A 19821-nucleotide genomic window follows, 5' to 3' on the forward strand; every position below is an offset into this window, starting at 1 on the left:
GAGCCCAATTAGTGCTCCATTTGTGGATTGAGAGATGGCAGGAAACCAGAATTCAGCAATGCATCTTTGTGTTGGTGGCTTGCATAGAGAGGTTAGCTTTTGTGCTCCATCACCAACTTAAATAATAAGTGCAAGAATATTAATAAGTATTAAGTGCAGTGGTTAAAAGGGTACGAAAGATAAAAGAATTGGAAAGCAATTAAGCCAATCAAATCCTGTTTCACTTGGTTGTCAACTCAAGGTGATGGATGAGTAATTAAAAGTTAAAAACCACTGTTGATAAGCTTGGTTTGAAAAAGGAATCTTTATGTCCCCATACAGCTTGCTTGAAGTGGCTGGTGGACAGCTAAAAGTGCAATGTATTGTCCACATCATGGATCCCATCCTTTGTGACTTAGCGAGTGGCTCACCATACAATCATAACACACAATCATGTCCAATGCCATCAATTACATTAAAAAGATAAATCTGAAAGCCACCTCCCCCAAGATGCTGGATTTCCAAAGTCTTGTGCCGCTAAAGTGAGCTAAAAAACACGTGAAAGTAGTTGAGGAGCATTTGGCATTAATATTTTTCTGTCATCCATAGGGTAATCTTGGGCATACTTCTATGTAAACAGCAGGATCATTTATTACAGCTGTAACATATCTGTTGAATGTTGAATTTGTTCAAACTTTTAAACATAAAAGAAAACAAAACACCAGACAAAGTGATCAACAAGCGGACATGAAAATGTAGTCAAAGATTTCATGTAGTTTGATGATCAACAACATGGTTTGTTATATTGGATTATGGATTCTCAAGGATTCTACCATTTTAAAATTTGTATTAATTAGCAAAATCCCCATCAGACAGTAATTGAGTGTTTCGGGAGTAGGATAGTAAAATCACGTGATCAAAGGAATTTGCTTTAACAAATTTGAAAGATGCCTGCCTCGTGATTATTATTATTTTGGATAAATGTTTAATTAAAGCTCGTATATTTAGATTTTTTTTGAAATAAACTGAATGAACCATTAAGCAAAATAAGTAATAATCAATCTTTTTTGTAATTAAAAACCAAAGGCAACGTTCACCTGCAAATTGGGTTTACATAAACAGAGTTCTGGAAAATAGTGGAGAAAGTCTTGGGTTGGCTGGCTCTATCTAACCACCAGCTGTAACTCGGCTCAGGCTAGCTTGATCCAGCTAAGCCTAACTAATACTACTACTTCACGAGCCCTTTGTGCCTCCCTTTAAGAGCCGCAAGCGCGTATTCTCACGTGCCTATATCCCACTCTCGGAATTCCAGCTGGATCACTTCCAGCCTGTCTTGTTTACCCCTTTTGTTAATACAAATTACTTCATTTGTCTGTTTCTCTGAAGGTTCCTTAATTCACCTATTCCAAATCCCTTTTTCTTAACAAATTAAATAACCTCAATAAATGAACACTGTTTTGCTGGTCTTTATATATACCCTTTTCCACCCTTCTATTCCCACAACTCAAAGCTCCAACCTTTCTCAGCTTAACAACAACAACAGAAAAATGGCTTCTTTCATCACTCCAACCATCTTAAAAATATTCCTTATCATCTCTTTGTTTCAAATCTGTTTGGGTGTACGAAAGCTGAGTGAAGTGGTTGAGGAGCAGCCTCAGCTCTTGAAATACCACAACGGTCCTCTCCTTTCAGGCCCAATCACCGTCAATCTCATTTGGTACGGTAAGTTCAAGCCTTCCGAGAGGGCTATTATCTCTGATTTTGTCACCTCCCTCTCTTCTAACCCTTCTTCACCCTCTCTAAAAGCCCAACCCACGGTGGCTCAGTGGTGGCGGACCACCGAGAAATACTACCATCTCGCCTCTAAGAAATCGTCTCTTTCCTTGTCTTTGGGGAAGCAGATCCTTGATGAACACTATTCGCTTGGCAAGTCTCTCAAGAAGAAACAAATTGTTGAGTTGGCCTCAAAGGGTGACCAAAAGTATGCTATTAATGTTGTTTTAACAGCATCTGATGTTGCTGTCGAAGGGTTTTGTATGAGCCGATGTGGGACTCATGGGTCTGCCTTGAGCTCCACCAAGGGTAAAAGGTCTTCCAAATTTGCTTACATTTGGGTTGGGAATGCCCAAACCCAGTGCCCTGGTCAATGTGCCTGGCCATTCCACCAACCTATCTATGGACCACAGTCCCCACCTTTGATTGCACCAAACAACAATGTGGGTGTTGATGGCATGGTCATCAACTTGGCTAGCCTCTTTGCGGGGACTGTTACCAACCCTTTTGGAAATGGTTACTACCAGGGCCCAGCTGAGGCGCCATTGGAAGCTTCATCAGCATGTCCTGGAATATATGGCAAAGGGGCTTATCCAGGCTATGCTGGAAACCTACTTGTAGACCCTTCAACTGGTGCTAGCTACAATGCTCATGGTGAGAATGGAAGGAAATACTTGCTTCCTGCTTTGTATGATCCTGCTACATCATCTTGCTCAACCTTGGTCTGAGAGTGGCCACAACAACCTTAACCATTCTTTTATTTGTTAATTTATTAATAACATCAGCAAACTCTTTGATTTGCTTTTTTGCTTTTAATATCCATTTCTTATTTGCTTTTTATTGAATTATCTCTTACAAACATACTTTATAATAAATGATGAATATGGAAGTGAAAATTGCTGAGAAGACATGTAACCAGAACCATAGGATGTCAGAGACATTCATTAGTGTTCTTTATTTTTTAAAACAACAATTCAAATTTAATTATTAGATGAACATTATATGAATTAATTCAATTTTAAATATTTAATATAAATTTTACTTTTCAAAGATAAATATTAACTTTTATTCATTTAACAATGAGTCTTTTACTAAAATTAGAATCTTTATTTATATGTCTCATAAAACTTATCAAATAAATTTATTTACTCAAATATTTTATCTTATAAATAACATTAATAAAAATTTAAAATGACAAATAAAAGGTATAATAGTCCGTTCAATAGACTTTCTAAACTCGTGTTTTTATATATACTTTCTAATATCACATGTGTTGCATGTGGCATTTGATATTATACGTTTTATTTTTAATTAATTTTTCAATAATGTATTTTAATTATTGTAATAATTTTTATTTCGTTAATTGAATTGTTAAATAAAATTAAAATATATTAATTTATTTAATATCTCAAATATAATAAAACAAATTTTTAAATAACATATTAAAAGATTGATATTTTGTCCATCAATAATTTTTTAATAATATTAAGAAAAATTTCCAATCATAGTTAAAACATTTGTACTATTTTTCAACATACAAAATAATTTTACTTCAAGTAATTTTTATTTAAAACAAGAACTAGTAAACGTTATTAAAATATATTAATTATTATAATTAAAATATAGTACTAATAAAGAATTCCTATTAGCAAAGCATTTGTACAAACAATGAAAAATTGATATATTGTAAAATAAGCTCTTCACTATTCAATTTTTGTTTCTATTTTTTTTCTTAATACTTAATAAATTGACTATAATAATTTGTAAATAATATATAATTATTATGTATTAAAAAATAATATCAAGTAAAAATAAAAAAATCTTTTTTAAATGATTTTAATTGTTGTAAAGCCCAAAATCTGCCCAAGCCCAATAGTCCAATTACAAAAAAGTAAACCCAAACAATTATAGCCCAAATAGCAAAAAAACCCTAGGCCCAGATGGCCCAAAATCTAAAACAATACTTCAACAGCTTGGCGACTCCGCTGGGGAATTAAAGAGAGTCAAGCCGTAAATTGATTAATTTATGTCTTTTTGGCGAAAATTGAAATTGAGTTTAAATATACGATCCTTTTGCTGCATTGCATTCGTCCTCATTTTGGTCTTTATCATTGTGGTTTGAAATTGTTGTGTTGATTGTAGTATATTATTGCATTGCATTGCATGATCGGTTGATCTTACACCTTTAAGTGGGAGTGAGAAGCTATTCCTTCGTGAGGTTTTCACCTCCGTATAGGATAGTGAATTGCTTCGTGGTACATCGATACCTATGTCTTCGTGAGATTTTCATCTCCTTATAGCCATAGGAAATGTATTCCTCGAATCGAACTCGGTCTATATGAGCCTATAATGGGCGAGGACCGAGGAATCTGCTTGTTCAGGTACCCTTTATTTTAGACCTAAAACCGCATGTAATGAACCCTAAGAGCTTACCCTAAGTAGAGCCACGCCAAGCCCCTAGTGGTTACCCGAATAGGCGTTTTACTTATTATTATTACTTTTTCCTTTGCATGCTTTAAATTCTAGTTTTTTGTGCCTGATACTAACTTACTGTGCTTTACCTTGAATTTGATTGCATGGCATTTTTATCATAAAAGAGGTGTCGGTTCACGTTCGATATAAATAGAGAGCTTAACATGGAAAAGGAGTTTATTGGTAAAGTGGAGAATAATGCGCCGTCCGAGTTTGGTCCGAAAAAGTTCAGCAAGAAAAGGGTGATAGCCTCGTGGAGGGATACGTGTCAGAGTTAAGGGACTTCACTCGAATCAGTGTGACCCAAAATGACCTGCAAGATTTGAAAGAGATTTGGGATCAGTGAAACGATGAGATGAAACACCTCTTCTACAGCAATTATGGTAATCTGCCCTATCTGCTCGACATTAAGGTGGACAAGCACTTGTTTCGAGCTCTCACTCAGTATTGAAATCCGTCATACAATTGCTTCACTTTTGGGAATGTTGATTTAGTGCCCACTGTAGAATAATACACGACCTTGCTCCGATGCCTAAGGGTTCAAGTTGACAAGGCATATTCAAGAGCTGCCAACATCCCGACTTTCTTAAAGAAGCTGATGAATATCACGGGAATGAGTGAGCAAGTGGGTCGTGACCGAATTAAGCAAAAAGGGGACAGTAAATGCATACCTTGGAAGAATCATGGATTTGATTTTGGCACATCTAGATGTAAGAAAAAAGGTTGATGTTTTCGCCTTCAGCATTTACGGTTTAGTCGTTTTCCCCAAGGCATTGGGGCATGTTGATGAAGTGGTCTCAGACTTATTCGATAGGCTTGATAAGAGAGTCACACCTATCCTAGTCATCTTAGCAGAAACATTCAGATCTTTGAGTGCGTGTCGAAGAGCGGGCGAGGGAAGGTTCATCGGGTGTGCTCAGCTTTTGCTAACTTGATTTCATAGCCACTTCTGGAAGGTAGAAAAGGTCTCCTACCGATTTTCTCTCGAAAATCATTCCCACTAAAGGAATTAGTGGCCACACCAAGACGGGATGATATTTCGCAAGAGAAGTGGGTAATGATCTTCGAATCTCCAAGAGGAAGACGTTGGGTGGAGAGCTCATTGGATGATCCCTAATGAAATTTCAGATCGATGTGGGAACTTTGATGGGTGCCTTTGCTCGAGATTTGGGAAGCCGTTGGATATGCACATCTGCTAGTGTTGAGTCAATATAGATCGAGGCGTTCATTAAGCAACACAAGGATTGACTCAATGCGAGTTTTCATACAGAGAGATAACTATAATAAGAAGGTTCGTGAAATATCGAATGCTTGAAACCAAACCCCAGAATGAAAATACTTACCAGTAAGTCCAATGATAACTCGAATATCATGGATAGTGGAGTAAGAGGGTTAACGACAACATCCGGGTTGAGAGAAGATGGCGTTCAATCTATAGAGGAGCATCTACAAGTAGTCCCGTCAGAATTAGAAATTATCAAACACGACTTTGAAAAGAGAAGTTCCAAGTTGGGAAAGAGGATAGAGTAGCTAGAAGATGAAAAGATGCGTTTGTGACTAGACGTCAATATCCAGAAGCTAGAAGTCGAGAAATTAAGGAAGGGAAAGAACAAGGCTGAAGAAGATTTGGATAGTCTAAAAACGGATTACAAGAAGTTGCGATTGTCGATAAGAACTGTCGGTTTGGGTAAAACATTGGAGCAGTGGTGACAAGAGATCAATGAGGAAAAGACTAGGGCCGATCAGTGGGAAAAGAAATTTCAGGACGCTCGAGCTCGAGAGAACGCTTTGGAAAGAAGTTTGTTAGAGTGCCGAAATGAGAAAGCAGAATTAAAGGCTAGGGTGGCAGAGCTAGAAAAGTTACTTCACTTGTACCGCAGTCGCAACTCCACGATCGAATTAAGAGCGAGCTTAAATAAGATCGAAGAACTGAAAAGAAAGATAGGGAAGCTCGATGACACATTGCACAATTCTGTATTGCGAGTGGAGCTTCTTGAGAGGAGTAATGAGCAATGGCAAGAGCGATTCCATCATTCTCAAAGTTAGATTAGGGATAGAGATTACATTATGGGCGAAGCCGTGACTCATGTACGGGAAGTAGCGGATCATCTACAAACCCTAGCAGCTCAGGCTGATGTATTAAGTTTAAAATTTAAGTCAGAATCAAGCCGAGGTCGAGATTTAGCTTGGCTTCTTAGGAAGGTTAATGCTTTGGGTATAAAGGCGAAGCTGTATATGTAATCCACCTTATGTAAATAAATTTGTTTTCTAGTTAAGTTTTTCTAATGAAATTGAATTAGAATCAATGCCTCTTTTTGCATTCATCTCATACGTTTGCATTACATCATATGCATTAAGTTTCATAAAATGACCCTAATAAATTAAAATTATGACAGTTACCCTGGAAACTAATAAAAATCCACCAATCAAATATCACTACGGTACTCGTCGCCAAACAAAAGCAATGGATCAAAGGTTAGAAAGATTGGAGCAATTACAAAGGGAGATGCAAGATCAAATACAGGAACGACTAGATAAAATCCAGCAAGACATGGTAGAATCCCAGAACACTATGATGAACCAATTGAAGCAGTTATTGGCTGGAGGGAATGATAAAGGAAAAAGCCCTGTAGTTGATGCTGGGGATGATCACGATGACCCTGCTTATCCTCCAGGTTTCACCCCAACTAACATCCAAGCGCAACCAGAGGTGTACCCACAGAGGGTACCTGTTACCATTAGACCTCAATATCAGGCGGGTGCCTTGGTACCAGTGCATTTCCAAATTGGCTTAGGTTATAATCCCGGGGATAACCCCACCAATCCAGTGGTCCCTGATCTCGATGACGTGGAAGAAATAGAAAAGGCAGGAATAGACCTGCCAAAACAATTTGAGGACCGATGTAGATGGCTAGAGGAAAAATTTAGAGCCATAGAGAACACCGACTATCATTGTGGAGTTGACGCGAAGGATCTGAGCTTGGTCCCTGATTTAGTGCTCCCGCCTAAGTTCAAGATGCCGGAGTTCGAAAAATACAACGGGACTAGTTGTCCTGAAGCTCATATCACTATGTTCTGTCGAAGGATGATAGGATACATCAATAATGATCAACTGTTAATCCACTGCTTCTAGGACAGTTTGATCGGGTCTACAGCCAAGTGGTACAACCAGTGAGTCGTGCTAAAGTTAGTTCATGGAGAGACTTGGCGCAAGTTTTTATGAAGCAATACAGTCATGTAACAGATATGACACCCGATAGAATTACGTTACAGGCAGTACGCCTAACGATGGAGGGAGGTGGCAACACAAGTCCAGCCACCTCTTTTGGAAAAAGAGGTCACCATGCTTTTTATCAATACTTTGAAGGCCCCATTCATCAACCACATATTGGGGTGTGCCATCAAGAGCTTCTCGGATATGGTAATGTCTGGTAAAATGATTGAAAATGAAATAAGAAGCGGTAAAATAGATACGGGGGAAAGCTCCAAAAGACCAGCTCTAAGAAAAAAGGAAAGAGAGTTGAGTAATATAAGTACATATAGCAAGAGTTATTCGAAACCGATCACTGTTGGCCCTCTAAGAACGGTAGCCACTAGTCACTAGGGTCCACCAAGACAAGAGTCCAATGTTAGGCCAAGAATGGAGAAGCCCCGGTTTACACCTATTCTAATGACGTACAGAGAGTTATACCAGAGATTATTTGATGCGCACGTTGTCTCCCCTTACTACCTGAAATCGTTACAACCCCCGTACCCAAAATGGTATGACGCAAACGCTAAATGTGAATACCATGCAGAAATTGTGGGGCATTCAATAGAAAACTACACCGCTTTTAAAAAGTTGGTTGAGAGGCTTATCGATATGGGTGTTGTCAAATTTGACGATTCGTCTAGAACAAAAAAATCTGTTGCCTAATCATGTTGATAAATGGGTAAAAGCAATAGCTGAGAATGAGGGGAAGAGAATTAAGGGGAATATCGCTGAAGTGAAAACCCTGTTGAAAGATGTTAGGAAAAAGATGGTGGAAAATGGATTAATCACGACAGATTTGGAGAACAGGTCCCAGGAAGTAATGAACCACTGTGCATTTCATAACAAAGAATGGCACGTAATTCAAGAATGCGACGAATTCAAGGCCTTTGTACAAGGTTTAATGGACAGTAAAGAATTAAAGTTCTTCGAGTACGCTGAAGGAAACGATGTTTGCACCTCGGAAGAAGGGTTATCAGGAAAGGTCTACGGGGCTAATCGCCCGATAGTAATTATTTCATGACCAAAAGCTTGCGAAATCGGGACACAAGCCCCACCAAAGGTCATAATCCAAAAACCTGTTGCTTTTCCTTATCAAGATAACAAAAGGGTACCTTAGAATTATGACTGCAATGTGACATTCCCAAGAGAAGAAGGCCCGGTATGTACATTAGAGGGAAATAAAGATATGGGATTCTATACACGTAGTGGAAAGCGTTATGATACCCCAAACTCAAGAAATGATCCTTTAGCGGTCGAGCAAAGAAAGGAGAAGCGAGAATTACCGGTTAATGAGCCAGTAACGGAGAAGGAAGCCAAGGAATTTTTGAAGCTCCTCAAACACAGTGAGTACAGTGTCGTGGAATAGCTGCACAAACAGCTGGCTCATATATCAATACTGGAATAGCCTTTAATTCTGCTTTCTCATTTCGGCACTCTAACAAACTTCTTTCCAAAGCGTTCTCTCGAGCTCGAGCGTCCTGAAATTTCTTTTCCCACTGATCGGCCCTAGTCTTTTCCTCATTGATCTCTTGTCACCACTGCTCCAATGTTTTACCCAAACCGACAGTTCTTATCGACAATCGCAACTTCTTGTAATCCGTTTTTAGACTATCCAAATCTTCTTCAGCCTTGTTCTTTCCCTTCCTTAATTTCTCGACTTCTAGCTTCTGGATATTGACGTCTAGTCACAAACGCATCTTTTCATCTTCTAGCTACTCTATCCTCTTTCCCAACTTGGAACTTCTCTTTTCAAAGTCGTGTTTGATAATTTCTAATTCTGACGGGACTACTTGTAGATGCTCCTCTATAGATTGAACGCCATCTTCTCTCAACCCGGGGATGTTGTCGTTAACCCTCTTACTCCACTATCCATGATATTCTGGAGTTATCATTGGACTTACGGTAAGTATTTTCATTCTGCGGGTTTGGTTTCAAGCATTCGATATTTCACGAACCTTCTTATTATAGTTATCTCTCTTGTATGAAAACTCGCATTGAGTCAATCCTTGTGTTGCCGGAATGAACTGCCTCGATCTATATTGACTCAACACTAGCAGATGTGCATATCCAACGGCTTCCCAAATCTCGAGCAAAGGCACCCAGTCAAAGTTCCCACATCGATACAGAATTTCATTAGGGATCATCCAATGAGCTCTCCACCCAACGTCTTCCTCTTGGAGATTCTGAAAGATCATTACCCACTTCTCTTGCGAAATATCATCCCGTCTTGGTGTGGCCACTAATTCCTTTAGTGGGGAATGATTTTCAGAGAAAAATCGGTAGGAGACCTTTTCTACCTTCCAGAAGTGGCTATGAAATCAAGTTAGCAAAAGCTGAGCACACCCGATGAACCTTCCCTCGCCCGCTCTTCGACACGCACTCAAAGATCTGAATGTTTCTGCTAAGATGACTAGGATAGGTGTGACTCTCTTATCAAGCCTATCGAATAAGTCTGAGACCACTTCATCAACATGCCCCAATGCCTTGGGGAAAACGACTAAACCGTAAATGCTGAAGGCGAAAACATCAACCTTTTTTCTTACATCTAGATGTGCCAAAATCAAATCCCGCAGATTCTTCCAAGGTATGCATTTACTGTCCCCTTTTTGCTTAATTCGGGCCGCGACCCACTGCTCACTCATTCCCGTGATATTCATCAGCTTCTTTAAGAAAGTCGGGATGTTGGCAGCTCTTGAATATGCCTTGTCAACTTGAACCCTTAGGCATCGGAGCAAGGTCGTGTATTATTCTACAGTGGGCACTAAATCAACATTCCCAAAAGTGAAGCAATTGTATGACGGATTTCAATACTGAGTGAGAGCTCGAAACAAGTGCTTGTCCACCTTAATGTCGAGCAGATAGGGCAGATTACCATAATTGCTGTAGAAGAGGTGTTTCATCTCATCGTTTCACTGATCCCAAATCTCTTTCAAATCTTGCAGGTCATTTTGGGTCACACTGATTCGAGTGAAGTCCCTTAACTCTGACACGTATCCCTCCACGAGGCTATCACCCTTTTCTTGCTGAACTTTTTCGGACCAAACTCGGACGGCCGCATTATTCTCCACTTTACCAATAAACTCCTTTTCCATGTTAAGCTCTCTATTTATATCGAACGTGAACCGACACCTCTTTTATGATAAAAATGCCATGCAATCAAATTCAAGGTAAAGCACAGTAAGTTAGTATCAGGCACAAAAAACTAGAATTTAAAGCATGCAAAGGAAAAAGTAATAATAATAAGTAAAACGCCTATTCGGGTAACCACTAGGGGCTTGGCGTGGCTCTACTTAGGGTAAGCTCTTAGGGTTCATTACATGCGGTTTTAGGTCTAAAATAAAGGGTACCTGAACAAGCAGATTCCTCGGTCCTCGCCCATTATAGGCTCATATAGACCGAGTTCAGTTCAGGGGAATACATTTCCCTATGGCTATAAGGAGATGAAAATCTCACGAAGACATAGGTACTGATGTACCCTGGAAGCAATTCACTATCCTATACGGAGGTGAAAACCTCACGAAGGAATAGCTTCTCACTCCCACTTAAAGGTGTAAGATCAACCGATCATGCAATGCAATGCAATAATATACTACAATCAACACAACAATTTCAAACCACAATGATAAAGACCAAAATGAGGACGAATGCAATGCAGCAAAAGGATCGTATATTTAAACTCAATTTCAATTTTCGGCAAAAAGACATAAATTAATCAATTTACGGCTTGACTCTCTTTAATTCCCCAGCGGAGTCGCCAAGCTGTTGAAGTATTGTTTTAGATTTTGGGCCATCTGGGCCTAGGGTTTTTTTGCTATTTGGGCTATAATTGTTTGGGTTTACTTTTTTGTAATTGGACTATTGGGCTTGGGCAGATTTTGGGCTTTACAACAATTAAAATCATTTAAAAAAGATTTTTTTATTTTTACTTGATATTATTTTTTAATACATAATAATTATATATTATTTACAAATTATTATAGTCAATTTATTAAGTATTAAGAAAAAAAATAGAAACAAAAATTGAATAGTGAAGAGCTTATTTTACAATATATCAATTTTTCATTGTTTGTACAAATGCTTTGCTAATAGGAATTCTTTATTAGTACTATATTTTAATTATAATAATTAATATATTTTAATAACGTTTACTAGTTCTTGTTTTAAATAAAAATTACTTGAAGTAAAATTATTTTGTATGTTGAAAAATAGTACAAATGTTTTAACTATGATTGGAAATTTTTCTTAATATTATTAAAAATTATTGATGGACAAAATATCAATCTTTTAATATGTTATTTAAAAATTTGTTTTATTATATTTGAGATATTAAATAAATTAATATATTTTAATTTTATTTAACAATTCAATTAACGAAATAAAAATTATTACAATAATTAAAATACATTATTGAAAAATTAATTAAAATAAAACGTATAATATCAAATGCCACATGCAACACATGTGATATTAGAAAGTATATATAAAACACGAGTTTAGAAAGTCTATTGAACGGACTATTATACCTTTTATTTGTCATTTTAAATTTTTATTAATGTTATTTATAAGATAAAATATTTGAGTAAATAAATTTATTTGATAAGTTTTATGAGACATATAAATAAAGATTCTAATTTTAGTAAAAGACTCATTGTTAAATGAATAAAAGTTAATATTTATCTTTGAAAAGTAAAATTTATATTAAATATTTAAAATTGAATTAATTCATATAATGTTCATCTAATAATTAAATTTGAATTGTTGTTTTAAAAATAAAGAACACTAATGAATGTCTCGACATCCTATGGTTCTCGTTACATGTCTTCTCAGCAATTTTCACTTCCATATTCATCATTTATTATAAAGTATGTTTGTAAGAGATAATTCAATAAAAAGCAAATAAGAAATGGATATTAAAGCAAAAAGCAAATCAAAGAGTTTGTTGATGTTATTAATAAATTAACAAATAAAAGAATGGTTAAGGTTGTTGTGGCCACTCTCGCACCAAGGTTGAGCAAGATGATGTAGCAGGATCATACAAAGCGGGAAGCAAGTATTTCCTTCCATTCTCACCATGAGCATTGTAGCTAGCACCGTTGAAGGGTCTACAAGTAGGTTTCCAAAGATAGCTGGATAAGCCCTTTGCCATATATTCCAGGACATCTTGATGAAGCTTCCAATGGCGCCTCACCGGGCCCCGTAGTAACCATTTCAAAAGGGTTGGTAACAGTCCCATGAAAGAGGCTAGCCAAGTTGATGACCATGCCATCAACACCCACATTGTTGTTTGGTGCAATCAAAGGTGGGGACTGTGGTCCATAGATAGGTTGGTGGAATGGCCAGCACATTGACTGAGGCACTGGGTTTGGGCATTCCCAACCCAAATGTAAGCAAATTTGGAAGACCTTTTACCCTTGGTGGAGCTCAAGGGACCCATGAGTCCCACATCGGCTCATACAAAACCCTTCGACAAACAACATCGATGTTGTTAAAACAACATTAATAGCATACTTTTGGTCACCCTTTGAGGCCAACTCAACAATTTGTTTCTTCTTGAGAGACTTGCCAAGCGAATAGTGTTCATCAAGGATCCGCTTCCCAAAGACAAGGAAAGAGACGATTTCTTAGAGGCGAGATGGTAGTATTTCTCGGTGGTCCGCCACCACCGAGCCACCGTGGGTTGGGCTTTTAGAGAGGGTGAAGAAGGGTTAGAAGAGAGGAGGTGACAAAATCGAGATAATAGCCCTCTCGGAAGGCTTGAACTTACTGTACCAAATGAGATTGACGGTGATTGGGCCCGAAAGGAGAGGACCGTTGTGGTATTTCAAGAGCCGAGGTCGCTCCTCAACCACTTCACTCACTTTCGACACCCAAACAGATTTGAAACAAAGAGATGATAAGGAATATTTTTAAGATGGTTGGAGTGATGAAAGAAGCCATTTTTCGTTGTTGTTGTTAAGTCGAGAAAGGTTGGAGCTTTGAGTTGTGGGAATAGAAGGGTGGAAAAGGGTATATATAAAGACCAAAGAAAACAAAGTGTTCATTTATTGAGGTTATTTAATTTGTTAAGAAAAGGGATTTGGAATAGGTGAATTAAGGAACCTTCAGAGAAATGCAGACAAATGAAGTAATTTGTATTAACAAAAGGGTAAACAAGACAGTGGAAGTGATCCAAATGGAATTCGAGAGTGGGATATAGGCACGTGAGAATACGCGCTATGGCTCTTAAAGGAGGCACAAAGGGCTCGTGAAGTAGTAGTATTAGTTAGGCTTAGCTGGATCAAGCTAGCCTGAGCCGAGTTACAGCTGGTGGTTAGATAGAGCCACTCTACTGTTGAGTAGAATGGTGACGCCTAACGGAGAAGGAAGCCAAGGAATTTTTGAAGCTCCTCAAACACAGTGAGTACAGTGTCGTGGAATAGCTGCACAAACAGCTGGCTCATATATCAATACTGGAGCTACTCTTAAGTTCAGAAACACATCGTAATGCACTTATGAAGGTGTTAACCGAGACCTACATCATTGATAACATTTCAGTGAACAAACTACACCGCTTTTAAAAAGTTGGTTGAGAGGCTTATCGATATGGGTGTTGTCAAATTTGACGATTCGTCTAGAACAAAAAAATCTGTTGCCTAATCATGTTGATAAATGGGTAAAAGCAATAGCTGAGAATGAGGGGAAGAGAATTAAGGGGAATATCGCTGAAGTGAAAACCCTGTTGAAAGATGTTAGGAAAAAGATGGTGGAAAATGGATTAATCACGACAGATTTGGAGAACAGGTCCCAGGAAGTAATGAACCACTGTGCATTTCATAACAAAGAATGGCACGTAATTCAAGAATGCGACGAATTCAAGGCCTTTGTACAAGGTTTAATGGACAGTAAAGAATTAAAGTTCTTCGAGTACGCTGAAGGAAACGATGTTTGCACCTCGGAAGAAGGGTTATCAGGAAAGGTCTACGGGCTAATCGCCCGATAGTAATTATTTCATGACCAAAAGCTTATGAAATCGGGACACAAGCCCACCAAAGGTCATAATCCAAAAACTGTTGCTTTTCCTTATCAAGATAACAAAAGGGTACCTTAGAATTATGACTGCAATGTGACATTCCCAAGAGAAGAAGGCCCGGTATGTACATTAGAGGGAAATAAAGATATGGGATTCTATACACGTAGTGGAAAGCGTTATGATACCCCAAACTCAAGAAATGATCCTTTAGCGGTCGAGCAAAGAAAGGAGAAGCGAGAATTACCGGTTAATGAGCCAGTAACGGAGAAGGAAGCCAAGGAATTTTTGAAGCTCCTCAAACACAGTGAGTACAGTGTCGTGGAATAGCTGCACAAACAGCTGGCTCATATATCAATACTGGAGCTACTCTTAAGTTCAGAAACACATCGTAATGCACTTATGAAGGTGTTAACCGAGACCTACATCATTGATAACATTTCAGTGAACAAATTAGATCGCTTGGTCAGCAACATTAGTGTTGACAATTTCATCTTTTTCAACGATGATGAGATCTCGCCAGGTGGCATGGGATCCACCAAAGCCCTGCACATCACTACTCGTTGCAAGGGGTACACATTACCAGGAGTACTCATTGACAATTGATCGACACTGAATGTTTTACCCCTGTCCACGTTAAACAGGCTGTCTGTGGACAGTTCTCACATGAAATCATGCCAAAATATAGTGAGAGCATTTGATGGCACCGAGAGGAAAGTGATGGGAAGAATCGATATACCTCTCTTGATTGGTCCAAATACATACAAGGTGGATTTTTTGGTAATGGACATCAAACCATCTTACAATTGCCTATTGGGGAGGCCTTGGATCCATTCTGCAATGGCTGTACGATCGTCACTTCACCAAAAGTTAAAATTGGTAACAGAGGGCCGATTGGTAACTATAAGTGCAGAAGAAGACATCATTGCGTCAGTTACCAATGACACACCATATGTAGAGGCCGATAGTGAAGCGATAGAATGTTCATTCCGATTATTGGAATTCATTAATGCAACATTTGTCATTGAGGGGAGTAAAATTCCAGCGCCTAAAATATCCAAAGCTACAACAATGAGTTTGCAGCTGACAATGGGAAATGAAGCATCGCCTGGAAGAGGACTTGAAAAAAACCTCCAAGGACGAGTTGAAGTACCGATCTTGGTTAACAAACAGGATCGTTGTGGTTTGGGGTATAAGCCCGATGCAAAGGAAAAGAGGAAAGAATTAGAGAAAAAGCGAGAAAAGAAGAGCGCGTCTGAGTGGGGTAGAAGCCAAATTGGAGCCGATGACCTTTCCTCACATATCTAAGACATTCGTTTCAGGGGAAATCGTCTACCCCGAAGGGAGAAATGAATTTACCAAAGAAAGGACAAGAAGCTTGGACATCAATGCCATATCTAAAGAGGAAAATGTGGAAGGAAATCTATCGGGCATCTACCCTTATGAACCTGGAAGTGTTCTGAACAACTGGACTGAAGAAGAGATCCCTGTAACTTTTAGAGCCAATTCAGAGTAATGCTCAGAACACACTTGTTGCATTAAGTCTACGGGCAATAAGAATCTTTTGTAAAAGACATATGTCCTAAATTTTATTTCAATAAAGATGCATCGTTCAGTCTCACTTTGAGAAAATATTCTTTTATTCTTTTCATTCCATTCATAATCATATTATACATATAATTATTCTTAGATTCTCTCTTTGAATTTTCCTTCTTCACAATAAACAAGTGTCCAGATATTAATGATGTGAATGATTCTGCTACTAACTCAGAGTTCCCTTTCGAGCAAGACATGGATATAGAATATTCTCAGGATTTTGAAGATGATCAAAGTTGTAACTTCTCTCCCGATTTGTTAAGAATGGTAGAGCAAGAAGAAAGGTAGATTTTGCCCTATAAAGAGTCGGTAGAAGTTGTAAGCTTAGTGGAGGGAAAAGAGGTAAAAATCGGTACTTGTATAGCAACAGAGACAAAACAAGACATCATCGATTTACTTAAAGAATGCAAAGATATCTTCGCATGGTCCTACCAAGATATCGTGGTACATCGACTACCAATAAAGGAATAATGTAAACCGATTCAACAAAAACTTCGAAGGATGAGGCCTGATGTTTTGCTAAAAACAAAAGAAGAAGTCAAGAAGCAGTTCGATGCTAGTTTCTTACAGGTGGTCAAGTACTCAGAGTGGGTAGCCAATATAGTCCCTATGCCAAAGAAAGACGGGAAGGTAAAAATATGTGTGGACTACAGAGATTTGAACAAAGCTAGTCCAAAAGAAAATTTCCCACTAACTCATATCGATACTTTGGTAGACAACACAGCTGGATACTCACTTTTCTCCTTAATGGACGGCTTCTTAGGATACAACCAGATAAAGATGCATCCTGAAGATATGGAGAAAACTACGTTTGTAACTATATGGGGAACGTTTTGTTATAAGGTGCTGCCATTTGGATTGAAAAATGTAGGGGAAATATATCAAAGAGCCATGGTGACCCTATTCCATGACATGATGTACATAGAGATAGAAGTCTACGTTGACGACATGATTGCGAAGTCTAGAACTAAAAAAGAGCATGTGCAAGTTTTGAGAAAATTATTCCTAAGGTTAAGAAAGTTCCAGCTAAAGCTTAACCCAGCAAAATGCATTTTTGGGGCTAGGTCAGGAAAGCTGCTAGGATTCATAGTCAGTAAAAATGGGATTGAGATTGATCCGGACAAAGTCAAAGCTATACAAGAACTACTTCCGCCACGTACCCAAAAAGAAGTTCGAGGTTTTCTAGGAAGATTAAGTTACATTGCTCGGTTCATTTCACAGTTAATCGAGAAATGTGATCCTATTTTTTGCCTTCTTAAGAAACACAATCCGGGTATATGGGATGAGGAATGTTAGAAAACTTTTGACAAGATCAAGTGTTATTTGTCCAATGCCCCGGTATTAATGCCACCGTGTCCAGATAAACCATTAATACTATACTTGGTAGTATTAGAGAATTCCATGGGGTGCGTGCTCGGCCAATATAATGAGTCAGGAAGAAAAGAAAGTGCGATATACTATCTCAGCAAGAAGTTCACGGAATGCAAAATGAGATATTCGCCAATTGAAAATTTGTGTTGCGCCTTGGTATGGACCACTCGGAGATTGAGACAATACATGTTATACCATACGACTTGGTTAATCTCGAAGTTGGACTCTCTGAAATACATGATGGAGTCAACCGCTTTAAACGGAAGGATGACCCAATGGCAAATTCTACTATCTAAATTTGACATAGCCTATGTAAATCAAAAGGACGTAAAAGGGAGCGCAATAGCAGATTTTCTAGCTAGTAAAGCCCTGGAAGATTATGGACCTTTGAACTTCGATTTCCCAAATGAGGATCTAATGTTTGTGGCAACTGCTAAAGCAGAAACACAAGAAAGCGATGCTTGGAAATTAAACTTTGACGGAGCCTCAAATGCTGTGGGTAACAGGATCGAAGCGGTTTTGGTATCCCCAAACGGAGATTATTATCCATCCACTAGCAAGTTAGATTTTGATTGCACAAATAACATGGCGAAGTACGAAGCGCGTATTATGGGTATCCGTGCAGCTATTGAACGTAAAATCAAAGTACTAGAGTTGTACGGAGATTCTACACTTGTAATCTACCAACTCAAGGGCGAGTGGGAGACAAGAGACCCCAAGTTGATAAATTATCAAAAGCTGGTTCTCGAATTGATTGAGGAATTTGATGACATCACTGTCTGTTATCTACCGCGAGATGAGAATCAGATGGCCGACGCTTTGGCTACATTGGCTTCCATGATTAAAATAAATACACAAGAGGATGTGAAGCCTATCCAAATAAGCATTTATGAGGCTCCAGCCCATTGTTGCAACATTAATGAGGATGAAGAAAAAAACGATCACCCTTGGTATCAAGACATATTGCGATATGTGAGGAATCGTGAATACCTAGACCAAGCAACGGAGAATGATAAGAGAATATTGAGGAGGCTGACTAGTGACTATGTCTTAGATGGAGAGATCCTGTATAAAAGAGGAAAGGATCAGGTGCTACTAAGATGCGTAGATGCTGTTGAAGCCAGACAAATCTTGGAGGAAGTCCATGATGGTGTCTGTGGAATGCATGCCAATGGCAAGACAGATCATGAGATTCGGATATTATTGGTCTACCATGGAAGGAGACTGCATCAAGTATGCTAAGAAGTGTCATAAGTTCCAGATTTATGGAGACAAAATTTATGTGCCTCCCTCACCTCTTCACGTCATGACTTCTCCATGGCCTTTTTCCATGTGGGGCATGGACGTCATTGCACCAATATCGCCAAAAGCTTCAAATGGGTATCGATTCATCTTCGTAGTCATTGGCTATTTTACTAAATGGCTAAAAGCTACTTCTTACTCCAATTTCACAAAGGCAGCCGTTAGCAAGTTTCTAAAGAAGGAAATCATATGTCGGTATGGAATGCCAGAGAGGATAATATCTGATAATGCGCTGAATTTGAACAACAGTACAATAACGGAGGTCTGTAACCAATTCAATATTAAGCACCACAACTCATCGCCATACCGCCTAAAAATGAATGGCGCGGTGGAAGCAGCGAATAAGAACATCAAGAAGATTGTGGGAAAGATGACTGTGACTTATACAGATTGGCATGAAAAATTACCATTTGCCCTTTATGCTTCGAGAACATCTGTCAGAACTTCTACTGGGGCAACCCTTTTCTCTTTAGTCTATGGGATGGAGACAATTTTACCTATCGAAGTTGAAATTCCTTCCCTTCGGGTTCTGTCAGAATTAAAGTTGGATGAAGCAGAATAAATCCAATCCCGATATGATCAGCTAAACTTAATCGAAAAAAAAAGGCTGAGAGCTATCTGCCATGGTCAAATGTACCAAAAGCAAATAATGCGAGCTTGCAATAAGAAAGTTCGCCCTAGGGAATTCCATGAAGGGGATTTGGTACTGAAGAAGATACTTCCTACATAAAAAGACTTTAGAGGAAAGTGAATGCCTAATTGGGAAGGACCTTATGTGGTAAAGAAGGTCTTTTCTGGAGGAGCGTTAATTTTGACTGATATGGACGGGAAAAGCCTACCTAATCCTGTGAATTCGGATTCAGTGAAAAAATATTTCTCCTAAAAAAAGAGAGACTAAAGCGAAAACCCATGAAGGGCGCTTTAAGACCAAAAAGGTTTTGAATTGAAAACTCGGAAAAAGGGCAATTCAAATTTTGATCAAAGGTGAGGCAGGTGGGACATCAACAAAGTCTTCTAGGACTTCTAAGTACATATCAAGTTCAAAAGGTCCTCAAAAGTTCGGTATAGA

General features: G+C 38.5%; 2 protein-coding genes and 1 pseudogene across 2 annotated transcripts; 2 read left to right on the plus strand and 1 right to left on the minus strand.

The window, feature by feature from the left end:
- The first annotated feature begins 1466 nt into the window (after positions 1-1466).
- Positions 1467-2568, plus strand: LOC105797224 (protein PHOSPHATE-INDUCED 1). The gene has a single exon (XM_012627169.2). It carries the CDS (start codon positions 1527-1529, stop codon positions 2478-2480), a length of 954 nt encoding a protein of 317 aa, XP_012482623.1. The 5' UTR covers positions 1467-1526; the 3' UTR covers positions 2481-2568.
- Positions 2569-12423: 9855 nt separating this feature from the next.
- Positions 12424-13414, minus strand: LOC128040012 (protein PHOSPHATE-INDUCED 1-like; annotated as a pseudogene).
- Positions 13415-17480: 4066 nt separating this feature from the next.
- On the plus strand, positions 17481-18692 carry LOC105795698 (uncharacterized). The gene has a single exon (XM_012625367.2). It carries the CDS (start codon positions 17481-17483, stop codon positions 18690-18692), a length of 1212 nt encoding a protein of 403 aa, XP_012480821.2.
- The last annotated feature ends 1129 nt before the right edge of the window (positions 18693-19821 follow it).

Source organism: Gossypium raimondii, chromosome 3 (genome assembly GCF_025698545.1).
Source record: "Gossypium raimondii isolate GPD5lz chromosome 3, ASM2569854v1, whole genome shotgun sequence".
Lineage (NCBI taxonomy): Eukaryota > Viridiplantae > Streptophyta > Magnoliopsida > Malvales > Malvaceae > Gossypium > Gossypium raimondii.